The sequence below is a fragment of the Mytilus edulis genome, chromosome 6 (genome assembly GCF_963676685.1).
Source record: "Mytilus edulis chromosome 6, xbMytEdul2.2, whole genome shotgun sequence".
NCBI lineage: Eukaryota > Metazoa > Mollusca > Bivalvia > Mytilida > Mytilidae > Mytilus > Mytilus edulis.
In genome coordinates this window covers 47036515-47053676 of record NC_092349.1, presented here as the reverse complement: position 1 = coordinate 47053676, position 17162 = coordinate 47036515, and the positions used below count along the sequence as shown (strand labels likewise).

At 31.5% G+C, this 17162-nt stretch overlaps 1 protein-coding gene across 2 annotated transcripts in view; it reads left to right on the top strand.

Annotated features, from left to right (window-relative positions):
* The window catches only part of LOC139527771 (myb-binding protein 1A-like), a 51951-nt gene that overhangs the window by 4483 nt on the left and 30306 nt on the right, over window positions 1-17162 (top strand). For both annotated transcript variants that reach the window (XM_071323436.1, XM_071323437.1), the window contains exons 4-20: window positions 602-673; window positions 1592-1702; window positions 2656-2778; window positions 4374-4466; window positions 4945-5050; window positions 5875-5966; window positions 7228-7329; window positions 8192-8326; window positions 8945-9009; window positions 9293-9470; window positions 10008-10104; window positions 10929-10996; window positions 11764-11820; window positions 13121-13174; window positions 13527-13622; window positions 14408-14477; window positions 15304-15446. In XM_071323436.1, coding sequence (XP_071179537.1) covers window positions 602-673; window positions 1592-1702; window positions 2656-2778; window positions 4374-4466; window positions 4945-5050; window positions 5875-5966; window positions 7228-7329; window positions 8192-8326; window positions 8945-9009; window positions 9293-9470; window positions 10008-10104; window positions 10929-10996; window positions 11764-11820; window positions 13121-13174; window positions 13527-13622; window positions 14408-14477; window positions 15304-15446 — 1662 coding nt within the window. The remainder of the gene's footprint in view (window positions 1-601; window positions 674-1591; window positions 1703-2655; window positions 2779-4373; window positions 4467-4944; window positions 5051-5874; window positions 5967-7227; window positions 7330-8191; window positions 8327-8944; window positions 9010-9292; window positions 9471-10007; window positions 10105-10928; window positions 10997-11763; window positions 11821-13120; window positions 13175-13526; window positions 13623-14407; window positions 14478-15303; window positions 15447-17162) is intronic.

The following is a 17162-nucleotide window of genomic DNA, read 5'->3' as shown; positions in this document are numbered from 1 at the left end:
TCCTTGACAAAACAAAATGTACGAGTCGAAAATGTCTGAACAATTAATGAATGGAATACATACTACAGATAATATGTTTAACAAAACATGTTAGTGCACATTACTTTGCAACCATGCATTCGTCTGTAATTTTTCTGGTAAATGCACATTTTGAATGATTACTGAAAACTTTTCAAAATTACGGAAAATTAGACATGTTTGATAGATTGTTACTGATTGTGTCAAAAGGGGGTTGGCATCTATGATATTGTGGATTCATTATTATGAATTGAATGCCAATTTTAGAGAATTTCGTAGGTAGAAAAAAAACACAATTTAATATAAATTTTCAAGGGCATATGAAATTCCTATAAGCTTGTATGGAAACTTTGACAAGTTCACAAAATCAAGTTTCCAGAAAAACATGAAAAATATGATTTGTCTTCAATCTATGAAAATTGGTATCCACAAAAAATGGTACCCACAATAATTGGCCCCCTCAAAAATTTATATATGTTCAGTGACTATTAAAAACAATCCAGATGTAATAATTTAATAATCTAGGTAAACAGGGGTTTTCTCTATATTTGAATTTGAAGTTGATATATTTATTCAATTTTAGGAGAAAGGGAGTAGCTTTTTAGGAGAATCATTAGCTTACTTGACTTTGATACAATCAGGAAGACTTCTACAAGTAAGTATGTGGGATGATCAATAACATGATTCTATGTCTTAATTATTTATCAACCAAGATGGCCACCATGTCTAAAAATAGAACATAGAAGTAAAATGTAGAATATGGCTTATAACTCTGAAACCAAAGCATTTAGAGCAAATCAGACATGGAGTAAAATTGTTTATCAGGTAAGGTTTATTAGAAAATAAGAACAACACATGTTTTAGTCAAATCCTAATGTATGCTCAATCTGAAAATCTTGAACGTCAACAACACTTAAGCCAAATTGAAAAGAGACTGAATAAAAAATGTAAAAGAAAACTGTAAAGCACATCTAATAAAAAATATTGAAGTGAAATTTAGGATGCCAAGGCATTTACCAAATTACATCATGTACATGTATCCAAGTGTGCACACAGACCAATGAACTTAATTTTTTATTTTATATGGACAACAGAAACAATTATTTTTTTTGTTACTTACTTAAAGAGTATCAATAGTTATTTCATGGTATATAAAATTACATTTATATGTGATAGGTAACAAATAGGACATTTCTATAAGTAAAGTGTACCCAAATAACACACTAGCTTAAATGTACTTAGTAGTACATTGTCAAATAATTCAATTGTAATTATTTACAGCTGTATGAGTTCAAAAATACTCTAAAAAGTTAGGACATTTTTTTCTTGAACATGTTGAAAGACTTTCATGACTTTCAAATGCAAAAATGTTATTGTTATTTTATTATTGTTTCATTATGTCAAAGATGAACTAACTCTAAATATTTGTATTTTTTTGTGTTTTCACAGATTTTAAATACCGATTGCAATTTTAGAGACAGTAGTGCATGAATTAAAACTATATTTGCCATTGTCATTATTATGTTAAATTTTTGAATACATCTTACATGATTTCATATACAATTCATTACAGGGAGACGGACAATTTATAAAGAAAGTGATTAGAGGATTACTGTGGGTCAGTGAGAAGCGAGTGTACCTACGACAGATCTGTTATAATGGCATTCGTCTTGTTGTTCAACAGGTTAATATTATCCTTTGTTGGAGTATAGATGAGAAAGTGAAAAATTCTATTTTTGCATATTCAAAAACCTTACAAAAACAACTTAATAGATTCACATAATTCAGACATGTCAGTGTTGTTAAGACTCAAATTTACCAGCAATCATCATGTTATAAAAGGGATTAGATATTTTTTTTCACCATTTTATTGGAAACATTGTTTATTTTCACGCAGTTTGTAATGAAAATGTTGTTCTTTTCAAAAGAATATTTATAGGAAACATTTTGTAAGATGTATCAAGAAACAGAAATTTTTGCGCTCAAAAACCTCTAGAAATTATGAGATAAATCTTGAACATCAAATGCTATAGATTGATTTGTGATAATATGTCCATGGTTTAACATGTTCAACTCCAAAGGTGTCTGTATCCTTTAGTTTTTGCCAATAACACTTCCTTGACAAGTTGTTATGGCCAAAATGACATATCTACTCATTTCACTTTTTTGCTTTGATATGATAGGGAAACTAAACTAAATTAAAATTTGATTTAAATTTTTGTGATATTGAAAAAAAATCCTGTTTAATTCATATTGAAAAAAAAAATCAAAATACCAGTTTAAATTATTGCTATTGTAACCATGTTGCATTTTTCGAAATAATAAAAGGATCGCAATAATTTCTGAATTTACAGTACATTTATCCACATCTAGAGACAGCAGACCATTTGATATTGAAATATTGACAAACGTATGGTTTTATTTTTTTCTTGGAATTTTAGGTACTGTTTTCATCACTGGGTATTTTGTAAAATACTAAAAGTGGTTTATATAAAAAAAAAAGAAGATGTGGTAAGATTGCCAATGAGACAACTATCCACAAAAGACCAAAATGACACAGACATTATGTTGGAAGGGAATTTATAAATCTGTATTATTCCAATATAGATCCATTTTATAATTGTAAATTTATTATAGCTCAGCAGTGAAGATTTTGAGCAACATGCTTGGCCAGAGATAGAAGGAGAGTTAAAGAAAGGATGGGAAGGCTGCTCAGCAGATGTATTCAGTCTATTGATAACATGCAGGAAACAACACTCTGTAAATATTATTTATTTTTAAATCTTAGTTCACACCATTCCCCTACTCCTGCACACACATGCACAAAGCAACACATACAAGTACCTTTCAAACTCAATGTGTCGAAAAACTCTGATCAATCTAGGTATTTTGTCAGACCCAATATTTAATTTCACCTATATAAGTTCATTGCATTGCACCTGAGATCACCCCCAGATTTTGGTAGAGTTCGTGTTGCTTAGTCTTTAGTTTTCTTTGTTGTGTCATGTGTACTATTATTTATCTGTTTGTCTTTTTCATATTTAGCCATGGCGTTGTCAGTTTATTTTCGATCTATGAGTTTGACTGTCCCTCTGGTATCTTTCGCCCCTCTTTTAAAGCAATGGAGGACATTTTAGATTTTTTGGTCAAAGAACAACCTCAATATTTTCGCGTAGTTACATATTACTTTCAGATTTTGTGTTAAAAGCTTTTGTATAAACAGAGAAGAATTTTCATATTTTTTTTTTATTGAACATGTTAAATGTTAAAAATTATACAACAGCATATTTTATTTCAACAGACAGTTTACTTGACATGTCAACTACAACTATCCATTTGACACTCAACATTCATTAATGTGTCATGTTCTTATGAATTTTTTAAACAGCACAAAACACAGATCTTTAGTTTAGATCTGCTAACAAAATATGTGTACATATTTGGGATATCAAATAATCTGTTCAATGAGACCATCGCCTGATAAAAAAACCTAGTGAAAAGTAACAATTCCTTAGTAAGTCTTTTTATGCTCCATTTATGGGCATTATTATACCCCATGCAACGAAGTTGCGGAGGGTATAATGTTTTTGACCCGTCCGTCCGTCAGTCCTGTTTCTTGTCATCGCAACTCCTCTCAAACCACACAACAGAATTTCACGAAACCTTTTCAGATAATAAGGACATACTATGTAGATGTGCATATCGACAGGAAATTACAGTTCAATTTTTTTTTCTAGGAGTTATGCCCCTTTGAACTTATTTGCTTCAATGTACTTCTGCAACAGTTTGTCATCTCAACTCCTCTGAAAACACACAACAGAATTTCATGAAATTTTGTAGATAATAAGGACATACTATGTATATTGACAGGAAATTATTATTCAATATTTTTTCTTATACGTCAATTTTTTTTCTTATACTTATTTAATTTCTCCAATGACAATGTGGGGACATGGGGTATGTGAGCGTGCTCACTAAGGTTCTTTAATGTTTTCTGGTATGTGTATCCGTCCGTTCGTTTGTTTAATTTGTTAGTCCGTCTGTCCCGCTTCAGGTTAAAGTTTTCAGGTTAAAGTTTTTGGTCGAGGTAGATTTTGTTGAAGTTGAAGTCCAATCAACTTGAAACTTGTACACATGTTCCCTATGATATGATCTTTCTAATTGTAATGCCAAATTAGAGATTTTCCTTCATTTTAACTGTCCACTGAATATAGACAATGATAGTGTGGATGGGGCATCCGTGTACTAAGGACACATTCTTTTTGCCTGCTATTTCTACTTGTGATAATCCAATAAATAAATCACTTCTAGAAATTAGTTTGTTAATGTTGATTAGAATATTGTTGTTGTTTTAGGAATTGGTAAACAAAGACTTTCTTCAAGAGCATTGGAAAACAAAGAAATTGTTTAAAGATGATCATTTCACTAAAATATGGAATATTTTGATGGTAAGTATCAAATGCACCTCAAACATTCTAAAACCTCAGGTCAAAGGTCAGAGGTGAGTTATTCTCAACATTTTTCATTAATGGTATTTTAGAGCTTTACATTAACAGTTTAAACTCCAGTTCAAATACCAGCATGTTTGTGACCTTCTGCTGTTGTCTGCTCTATGGTCGGATTGTTGTCTCTTTGGCACATTCCCTATTTTCATTCTCAATTTTATTAATAAAACATTTACAATTATATCATGCATTTACTTAAAATACTGTTAAAACGGCTGTATATAGAGTCAGTAGAAATGTACCAAGCTCAAAATTGTCTTAAGTGTAAATAAATTGTGAATAAAATTATTAGAGAATGTAGGAATGAAATGGATACAGAGCTGCTTCATACAATTAGAAAACTTGATTTTCTTTTGATGAACTGTAGAGCATTTATTATATGGTAATCTTATACACTATGAATTTACTTTTTTTCTCAAAGGAAGGAACATCATGTGATCCTGTGATTCATCATGTCAACAAAGTCGTTGTCCAGGAACTGGTAAACAACAAATGTTCATTAGGAAAGTTTTGGCAAGCAGGACAGGGTAAGATCAATAGACAACATTCGAGTTTGATGCATTTCCGTCAAAAACTCTGGTTTTAGTGAACGTCATTTGTGCGTTTAGGGGCATCGTCACTTCCATTCCAATGTTGAACGAGTTGTTCAAAAACTATAATTCTATATTGTACGAATTTTTCGGCAAATTGAAGTCTCAAAATTGACAATCTGCATTGCTGTCATTAGGGAATTGCCATTAAGTACCTACAGAACAACCATTATTTCTATTTTATTCTGCACAATGACGATCACTAGGATGCTTGATAAGCGTAAATAGTGCAGGGATACAGGCGACCCCCTCTATCTGGTAAATGACGTCATAAAGGCGCGTTTAATTGACGAGTTTTTTCCCCCGTGATGGATGAACTCAAAAGTGGTCTATTATTTGTAGTTAGGATGTACATCATGTTTTTCAACCTTTTCTTGTATTTGTGTATAGTCAATGTTATACATTTTTTGTTAAATTTCTTGATATTCTTGCTTTTAAAAAAAACATAAGAAAATCTACACAATAAGATTTCACATTTAATTCAAACAGGAACTATAGAAATCTTAGAAAATATGTCATCTATACGTATGTTGATGGTGCAGAATAAAAGAATAATGCTAGTGATAATGAAATAAAAAATGCAAAAACTTTAAAAGATAATAGAAAAGACAAAAAATTTAAAATTATCAATGACTTTTATTTTTTTCTCTCACCGATGGTGCAAGGGCTGTATAGCCAGTCAAGGTAGCTAAAAACTTCCATTTGTTTGTTATTTTTCTCAATTTTGCAAATTGTGTGTTTAAATGAAACAACTTTTACAGGTGTTGTGTTTGGCAAGTCACAGGTCAAACTGTTGAACCTTGGATTCCATATGTTGTTAGAGTTACTTCCCTTAGTCAAAACAGCTGATGAGGTTAGTTACTAAAGTCCTTTAACAGTAATCAACTTATACTGTTTTCAATGCAGATCTTGATACTTCACAAAAAGGTTAACATTGCACCTATTTTGCACCTAGTTGTGCACCTACTATAGGTTACAATACACCATTAGATTTTATGGGCGCAGCCATTTTATGAGCATAACATGGTATTCAGAATTAAGAGTATGGCAAATCCTGATTGGTCGATATGTGCGCCCGTTATTTTTTATTATTAGAGACTTCGTGCACTCTGCTTTATACAAAAGGCAAAATAAAAATTAATCCGTAGCCCTAAAGGCACTGAGATGACTTTTCAACGCTAGGACAAGACACGTATTTTAAAGGGCAAAATTGATAGGTTTGGGAGATAAGTAAAAAATAAGCTAAGAAAAGCAACGCGAGCCTATATTTTTTGAAACAAAAAATACTGTCCTAATAACTTTTCTTTGATTCTAGCAAGGTTTCGTTAAAAAATCAACTTTTTTAAGTCTGTATCTCGAAAAAGGCTACCATTGTCGCCTATGGGGAAATTAATTGTTTATTTCAATCTATAATGGAACAGCTTGAGGAATTTTCTCCATTTTTCCAAACTTTGGAACCTAGATATTTTTTCAGCATAATATGTCAATTGTCAAATAACAAAAATACTGAACTTCTAAAAAATCCAAAACGGAAAGTTTGTTATCAAATGGCAAAATCAAAAGCTCAAACACATCAAATGAATGGATTACAACTGACATATTCCTGACTTGGTACAGACATTTTCTTATGTAGAAAATGGTGGATTAAACCTGGTTTTATAGGTAGCTTAACCTCTCACTTGTATGCAACTGTCACATAAAATTCCAAGATGTGTGAACAAAACAAAGATGTAACTAATTTTATTTTGAATCATTTTCTTCTACAGTTTTCAATGTAGGTCTTTGAAAGTTAACTGAAAGATATCATTTTTATTAAAATTATACACCTGCTGTTATTTAATTGTTTCAGGTGGGTTTTTTTTTTGTAATTTTTCAACACCTGAGAACTTGGTTGTTTTTATTAATGGAGGTAGCCACAATACTCTGAGAGAACAACTATCTTTGTCAGTTAAGATTAGAATTGGAATTACCTTGCCATTAAATTATTGGGGTTTAATCTCACATCATTATTGTTGATAGACTAGTGACCTTTGTTGATTAAACCACATATGTAAAATATGACATAATTGAATTAGGCTATGGTGATTTAATATCAAAATTCATTTCTATTTCAGATGAAACAACTATTGTCACGAGAGACTGTCAAAATGTGGGTAAAGAATGTTGACGGAAAATTAAGGGATCTAAACCCCTTACTGACTGTAACTAAAACTTTGGTAAGAAAAACTTAATACAATATGTATAAATTGATGCAAAATATGTAAGAAAAATTCAAAGATAGAAATACCAGAAAAATATTTACCTAACATCTGAAGGTTTAAAAATTTAAGCTGACAGCTCTTTTTGATTTTTGAATGAAGGAGCCAAAATAATGACATTATCATCAAATTTCTTTCATGATAGACTTTTGTAATTTTATGATTAATTTCTCTTGGAAAATTAGTAAATTAATAAAAATTAAGCATTTCACATTTTGAAGATAAAATTTAATTCTTATGCATAGTAAAACTAAGCAGAACAAATATTTTGTCATTTGTATACCAATTTTCATTATTTGCAAGCCCTTAGTTGTTATATCACACAGAACTGTCAATGTAGATTACAGCAGATTTCATTGAGTGTGTAGCAAAAGGTAATATCTCTGGTTAGCTTGCCTGTTAGCTGAACCGTGAAGTCATTATTAGGTCAGGTATACTACCCTTCTTTGGAAATAGCAAAGTCCAACAGACAGATCGATTGGTTTTCTATTGGACTAGTCTATTCTTAAAGTAAGGTAGTTTACCTAAGCTAACCATGACTTCATGGTTCAGCTAACAGGCAAGCTAACCAAATATATTAGCTTTGGCTACACACTCAATGGAATCCGCTGTAAATCAATAAATTGTGTATTGGTTTGTGACTTTTGATTTATAAACTTTTTAATAAGTATCAATTATTGTAGTTCATGTACATAATACTTCAATTTAAAAGATGATATCTTTTATATTAAGAATACATTTGAATTTTTCCTCTATACTTTGTGTGAAATTTTTTATTAGTGAACTTCCAAATTTGATAATATTTTCGGTGTTATTTTAGGGCACTGAGATTGTTAATATAATGAAATCATGTAACAACAGTGATATGCAAATAGCTATCATGAAAAGTATTGTACAGACACAAGGTTTTCCTGGAAATCAAACAACCAAAACATTGGATCACCTTGTTACTCAGGTACGTACTGGAAATATATAAATAAGATTGGGTATGATTGTCTATGAGACAGCTATTTACCAGTGACCAACTGAAAAATAAACATAAGCCACTGTCAACCCATATCATATACTGTGGATTCATTTATTTTCGTGGGTACTATTTTAGTGGATTGATGAAAACTTTCACTTTCACGGATATTTAATTTTGTAGTTTTGCTGCATAAAAGTCTATGGAAAAATTGTAATTCGTTGAACATTTAAATTTGTGGTTCACTCAAATAAAAAAAAATTCGCAAAAATTGGTTTCCAACGTAAAAAATACTGAATCCACAGCAGTAACATCTCCTCCATGATAGAAATATATTTATTTGAAGTGGGAAATGCTCGTTCTCATTGTCCAAATCAATGTGTAGAAAAGTTAAAAAATATATACCATATTGTACAACACCATGATCAGTTGTAATACCTGTGAAATTATTTATAACATCACCTCTTTATGTACAAAGATATATTCATTTGGAGTTGGAATTAAACTTGAGATCAGACAAAATAGAAATATCTATGCTTTGAAAAAATATGAAAGATTAAATTTATTGTTACAAGTCAACGTTATTATAAAACAAATATTCATTGACAGTTGAGTGCAGAAGCAGCAAAGGATTATGGGAATTATTTAATGCAGACCTTGATTCAGCAAATCAGGTAATGTATCTATAGTTTTACCATTGAAGTTAAAGTTCATTCTGACATTTAATAATGATCAAGCCTGTGTAAACTTATATTGGGAGGTGTTTGCTTTTGAAAGAATTTTATAGAGATGCGAAAGATACTAAAGGGACATTTAAACACATAAGATGAAAAAGAAACTGGCAGCACCATGACAAAAAAAAGAAAAGTTCAAAATACTAACACCAGTATACAAACCCATGTTTGATACAAATGTAAAAAACTTTTGATTTCATTCATTATATCATTGTTATTACAGGTCAGTAGATCCTCGACCTATTGGTATGATGACATCATTACATATGCTTATTCACCTACGGACTCTGGTCAGTTTATCCAGTACAGCTGCTGACCATCAATGGCAGTTAGAATTGTTGGAATTTTTAATGCTTCATTCATATTGGAAAGTTGTCAAGGAATCAAAGGCTATCAAACATGTATGTTGACCTTAGAAAGTTGTTAATATATTGAGATGACGGGTTACTGTCAGTTTTTTCTCTCTCATATACATTGTAGATATCTGTTCATAATCAAAGGTTCTAACCAAGAATTAAATCCTACTTTTATAGTTTTATTGTGATGTAGTTTAGACTACATCAGATTTTGTTTGAATCCTGAAACCCATTGACCACCAGGTGATACTTTTTTTTTTGGTTCATTTTCTCTGAACAAGGACCTCAATTAGGAAACTAATGGGGTATAATAATGAGAAGAAGGTTAAAGATATCCTCTATATATTCAGTAGCTGTTGTACCAATTATCAGATTATCTACATTTTGATGCTGTTTATATCATCTGTGAGTCACAAAATGAAGCTTTTTGTCTGATGGGGAAGACGAGAAAGTTTAGAAAGACTTCATTTACTTTTAATCAAGAAACATAATGGTACATTTTAGCTGCACTGAAAACTTCATTTTGTATATTTTCTTCTCTACCTTCTTTTAGTTTATCCTATGTCTTTGTTTGTTTTATAGTGTAATCACAAATGTGATGAAATGGAGGACAAGATAAGAAAACAGTTCCAAGATAGTTTACATAAATCTCTGACACAACTTCTTATTTACAAAACTGGTGAGTATATAGACGGAAGATAAAAATATGTCATTAAAATAAACACACAACAAAAAAACAGAGTAAGTGGTAACATTGTAAAAAATGAAGAAATAAGTATATATTTGTTATGGGGCCAGCTGAAGGACGCCTCCGAGTGCGAGAATTTCTCGTTGCATTGAAGACCTGTTGGTGACCTTCTGCTGTTGTCTGCTCTATGGTCGGGTTGTTGTCTCTTTGGCACATTCCCCATTTCCATTCTCAATTTTATTTTATACCTATTCAGTGGCTGCTCTGGCTCCCAAAAATTGCAGCCAGAAAAAATGCCAGCTCCTATATTTTGTCGCCATTTTTGAAAACTTAGAGCTTAGCTAGAGTCTTGATTTCTTCTACCAAACTTGTCGCCAAGTAAAATTTCACACAATTTATGTTGGACTGATACCAATTTACTTGAAGATCGATATTTTCAAGAAATGAACATTTTTACAAAGGAAAATGTTGGCGCCAGAAATATTGCCAGCAGCTGTCACCAGATGAAATAGAATATTGTAAAATGCTTCATTGGCGACGCACAGCACAGTCTCTGCTATTTCTCAAAATGGCATCTAAGTAGAAGCTGCCTCAATTTTGTTATGTATTTTCACGATTACATGAAATTGTAATTGCATTAATTGGTTTTAAAAAACATTTTGTAGTGTAAAGAAAGCTAAAAAGCTATAAAGACTTGAAGAAAGACCTCATAATGATGATATTGAGGGCGTATAATAGTTTCGATCCCATAATGATTTTTTGCATATAAGCTATTTTTAAAACCTAAGCAATGAATATTTTTTTATCTTATTCAGAAAATTCTAAGACGTTATCAGTACATGCCTACAAAGATACAATTTATCTTTTGGCCACATATGTTCAGGTAAGTACTAGACATTTAATTTATGGCAGCCCAAAAAAATCAGGAGATTTTATACTCTTCTTACTTATTTTAGAAATAAAGGTTTAATATTTGAGCTCCAATACCAGAAACACTGCTATACATTAACATTTATATTATGGTAGCTAAAAAATCAAGGAGATTTAGGCATCTTCAAGCTTGAGAAATAAAGGTTCAATCTTTTACCTTGAACTTTGAACGTTTGAACTTTTGATTTTTCCATTTGATTGGGGACTTTCCTTTTTGAATTTTCCTTGGAGTTCAGTATTTTTGTGATTTATTTTTTACCTCTAATACTAGAAACACTGTTTCCAATATATGATACATGTGTATATAAAATTACAATACTATGATGGATTCATTTATTTTCATGAATTGAAGAATGTCTATATTTTGGTGGTTTTGCCAAAGTCTGCATACAAACCTATAGAAAATTTGCAATTCATTGATCATGAACGTTTAAATTCGTGGTTCACTTGTACCCATGAAATCCATGAAAATTGGTAACCAACTGATTATAATAAATCGACAGTAAATTTAGTAAAATAGAAAAATGAAGTAAACTTTTGTCTGTTTTATATTCATTACTTGATTTGAAATATTAATCAGTTCTAACAATAAAAGGGTACTTTATATAGTGAAACATCTACTGACTGACAGAAAGTTAATTTTGGGCATTGTTTGTGTGTTATGTCCACATGTTTTAAACGGTAGGCATTCAAAATAATGTTAATTTGATTACTTTTCAGACTTTATTAGATGACAAGACCAATACAGTAGCTCTAGTCAAACCTATGCGTCATCAGGTAATTGTGATGATATCTAGACATCAAAACAACAGATTTTGTGCTATTTTTTTAGTAATAATAGGAAGAAAAAAAAACTTACCATAAAGACTTCATTTGAATCTCCAACGACAATTTTAAATAAATAGTTATAGGAATTGAGCTGCCTAGTATGCAGGCAGTATTGACTTTGAACCATCTGTTTGCTTTTATGTCGTTGTTTGATTGTTGTCTCATCAAGATCATCACACATTACTGTAATACATTTATATCCAAAAAAGTAGAATCCCAAAAATACCAAACGGTCATATTCCTGACTTGGTACAGGCATTTTATGTAGAAAATGGTGGATAAAACCTGGGTTTATAGCTTGCTAAACCTATCACTTGTATGACAGTCCCATAAAATAAACAGACATAATTAGTAAAAATGTCAAAATAAGGGCACAACAGTCAACATTATGTAATAATCTTAATCTAAAATAGAAAAAAACAGACAAATATATATGTAACAAAGAAACACAAAAAGGCATCTAGACAAAGCACACAAAAGAGCTGTGGTGGCCTTGTATTCTGTAGACACATTTTCCATATCCGAAGTGCACATGTTTTAATGCTGCTGTCCACTTCATTCATAATACACATGTCTTTTTTTTGGTAGTTCAGGCAAGAAATATTTTCTATAACCCTTGCTTTCCTAAAGCTGAAGGTATACAGGGGCGGATTTAGAGGGTTTTTCAGGGGCCTTGGCCCCCTTCCTTTTGTTGGAAAAATTTGGTTGATTATATAGGGAATCACTGGAGCATGACTGGAGCGGGCCCCCTCTAAGGCAGCCAATGAGCCCCACTTATGGACATTTCTGGATCTGCCACTGGTATAGAGTGATAGAGAGTCTATCTGTCTGTCTTCCCTTTAGTCCATTCCTTCTTTAATTGTAAATTCAGAAATGATTGTGTCCATGTATTATTGGGACTAGACAATCAACAGACATGCTAGTTCAATTGTCGTCAGTTCTTAAGGAGGTAGACCTAGGTTAAGGGAAATAACTCTTTAAATCATCAGTACGTTTGTAAAAGTCAAGTTCATCAATGTATTTTAAGCATTTGCCTGAAACAGATTGAAAATAATCTATGTAACCTAGAAGCTTAGAATATATTTTTGAAAATGGTTGACCCAAACGTACTGATGATTTTAAGAGTTATTTCCCTTAACCTAGGTCTACCTCCTTAATTGCTGCATATTAGTTTGAGTATTATGATTGGTTGATTACTCTATAAATAAATTATTCATTCTTTGAAAATTGTTCTGACATGTTTTCACAGGCAAGAGCAGACTGGGATACAGTTTTCAAGCATTTGAAAGAAATACATAGTAAAGTAAGTAAAAGGCTTTATTGTTTGTAGATATAGGAAGATGTGGTATGAGTTCCAATGAGACTACTCTCCAACTTTTGATTTTAATGTCGACATAAATTAACCACTTAAGACAATTTTTAGAATTGTTTTTAAGTATAATATCAGATATTCTTTTAATTGCAAAGTTTAGTGTAGGTCAAAATTTATATAAAAAAAATATTTGTTTTGCCCTAGTTTATACATGTAAATGGCTTTAGATTTTATAAAGATATACCAATTTGGTTAATACATGGATGAGGTTTTTAAAATTGAATGCTTACCTGGTACTTTATCATTAAACTGATTGTAAATTCTGCATTTGATATTTTTACAGGAAGACACACCAGTCAATCATGCATTTGAATTATTGTTCCTCTTTAATGCCATACAAATATTTACTGATGGTAGTTCAGATAATTCAGGCTTAGAGGTAAGTTTAGTAAAACTTTCCATATTTCTGATAATGGATTGAAAATTGCATAAATGTGAGGGCTTCTAGCATAGTCCTTTGACCAAATTTACATATTGCCTTGATAAAAGGTATTATAGATAATAAATATGATGATGTGGCACTTCTTAGTTGAAAATCAACATATCTGAAAGATTGATATCACTTTTTCGAAAAAAGTTGAATTGCTCCTTTTATTTGCATCTTGTTTCTCCCAAATTCTTAAAAATAATATTCATATTTTATTCACATGGAAATCTTTGCATACAATCTCTCTCTCTCTCTCTCTCACTTTTTTTTTTAAATATATCATTTTAATTAAGACATAGTTATTAATATTGAATGACTAATTATTATCTTGTTACTTATCAGTTCAATTTTACTTTTACCTATTTTAAAATTTACTTAAATTGAAATCAATATTGCTCAGGTGGCACTCAACTGCATTATTCGTTGTCTTGACTGTGTTGATTAACCAAAAAACGAATATTGGATTCATATTAGATTTTTGTTTAAAGAGTGCCTCATTAAAGCTGAAACTAGCTACTGACTAGTTACAAAAAAATAAGTGAACACTTGAACAGGTTTTTGGTGTGACATTTTGAAAATATTTCTCTTGTATGAAAAAAATCATTTTTATGAATGGTAGATGGTCAGGACATCTTATCCATTTTACAGTTGACTTGAAAAGCCCAAAAAAATCTGTGTTTAGATTTTTCAAATTTGTAAAAATATGATCAATTTTTTTCTTAATTATTTTCTTTCAGGATTTGATAGTCTGTTATAAGAAAGCATCAGAAACAAAACGAAAATCTGTCGGCAAGACCCCTAAAAAAGGTAATATGTTACTATTTGTAAAAAGTTTTCTTAATATTTGAAAAATGTAATGGGGAGAGACAAAATCAATACACAAGTACTGAAAATAATCAATTCAGCATTCAGTTTAAAAAACTGGTATTATGGAAAGTGTCTTTGTGTGTTGCCTTGCCGAAGTCTTAGAAGCTAGACATGCTTGCTGTTTATACTGTCAGCATTGGCATGTGTCACAACAGCAATCATTATAGTTTGTAAATAGTAGTTGTATTATCTTTGGCATATTTAATTTTCATGGAGATTATTTCATCCCACACCTCTTTCATGGTATATCAACTTTGCAACTTTTGCATAGTTTTAATAAATGATACACAGGTGAGATATTTTAACGTTTCAACAGTATATAATAGCCATTAGAAATTATGAATTATTCATATCTAATAAAAAGTTGAAAGTGTAAATTTTCACTTATTTTAGTGGATAGAACAAAATTGCCAAAATAAATTCCGCTAATTTAAAAGTGCACATGCAAAGATATAGATTAAAACATTGAATCGGCCAAAATAATGATCGTCAAAATATTTCATCAATTATTCAATGAAAATCGCGAAATTTTATACCTGCAAAAATAACCGGAACAAGAAGATGCATATTTAAACAGATTGAATATACATATGTTTTACAAGTTTAAAAAATCTGAAATTGTAAACAGATTTTATCTCGTGCAGATTTGAGGTTAAGGCATCAGAATTCCACCTCTAACACAAATCTTGGTTTTAATCTTCAATCTTAATTGTAGTTTGATGATTTCTGACAGAGACACATTTTTACTATATTATATATCTTTCAGAACCTGCTTGGATTGAGGTATTAACAGAACTGTTGCTCAGCATGATGTCACAAGGGTCAACATTTGCCAGAATGGTTGCTAATAATGTCTGTGCTTGTATGGCAAAGCACATTACCCCAGAAGCCATGTCTTTGATTACAGAGGTATGTGTAGCTGTTCATTACATTATAAATCAAACAAATATGAACCAGCTTGCCTGCAATTTACCAATTCAGTTTTACTTTTATCCTACCTACCTACCTAGTTCTTATTATGCCTGGAGGCACATAGGTCAAGAACTAAATCTTTCCACTCATCTCTGTTTTGTGCTTTCTTTTCTATTTCGCCCCAACTGATTCCATGTTCTTTCATTTCAGCTTCAACTGTTCTTCTCCGAGTTGTTTTGGGGTGTCTTTTCTTTCTCCCCCCCCCCTCAGGTTTCCATCTAAGGGTGACTCTGGTCAGGTCTTATAAGAACATGGCCAATCCATCCCAATCTTTTTTGCTTCAATAAAGTCTCCATGTTTTACTTTTATCCAGAGAGATTTAAACAATTGATAGAATTGGAAGTATTAATTTAGTTATGCAGCTTGGTTTAGATGTAACCTTGGATACTGTAAACCAACTTATTTTCGCGGATACTTTATTTCGCGTTTAGCCCTAAGTAGCCCATTTCGCGGCGATTTAATTTTGCGATTTTCAAATTTGCTTGATGTATTTTATTTAGAAAACTTCAATTTTAACATATTCGCGACGATTAATATTCGCGTTACTTTTCAACTGAAGAAAGACGCGAAAATATATCGCTCGCGAAAATTAGTTGGTTTACAGTATACACCCATGTCTGAAATGAACTTTAAAAAACTAAAAAAGTGGGGTATACTATTTTACCTCTGTCCATCCATCAGTCAGTCAAATGAATATGTTTTATCACATCTTTCCCAGGAACTACAATTACAAGGATTTCTGAAATTTGGTTTTAGATTTTATATGATTTAGCTATACTGTGTGATGCATTTTCGATTCATCACTCAACAACTTCCTTTTTACCGAAAATATTTGGGCAGGGTTTCATCAGTGAGCAGAACCTTGCAGTTTTACTTGCCTTGCAGACATCAAATTGAAACACCCCATGACCTTTGTCTGAAATAAACTTTACCTTCCTACCCTCTCACATTTAGATAATCAGAATAGTTCTAAAGTGACATCATGGTTTAGTGTGGGCAGGGTCGAATTTAAGCTTTTTTGTGTACTGGCCAGCCGGACAAGTGGACTGAAAACTCTACTGGTCCGGCTCCAAATCTACTGGTCCTGTTAAAATGACATTAATTTGACAAACACTAATATAAATTTTTCACATATTGTACAGTTCATTAAAGATCATTAAATTCCGATCTACCATATAATGCAACCATTCACGATCTTTTTCCCATGATTTTTGGTATTTGCGTTTCCTTTTGTCACTTTCGTATACTTTATTTTGATCTTCCTTTTGATTTTCAGTTATCTTAATTTTTTTGTCCGGCGGTTTAACCAAAAATTTTTACATTTTATATTGTTGTGAAGGACGCTCACACGAGATATTAATTAACTTGATCAATTGTAATACACCCCACTACCGTGTAATTGATTTCACAGTAAATTGTTTTGCAAACAAACGGAGATTGCGATGCAATCAGTGATTTTTATCGACAAATTTCTACTGGTCCGCTGGACCACCAGCTGACAAAATCTACTGGTCCGACGCAAATTTTACTAGTCCCGGACTACCGGACTAGCGCTAATTTCGACCCCTGAGTGTAGGTCTCATTGGGATCTAAGTGTGACACAGGATTGCTGTCTTTTTGTAAGCTTGACACATGAAAGTCAAATTATTGTGC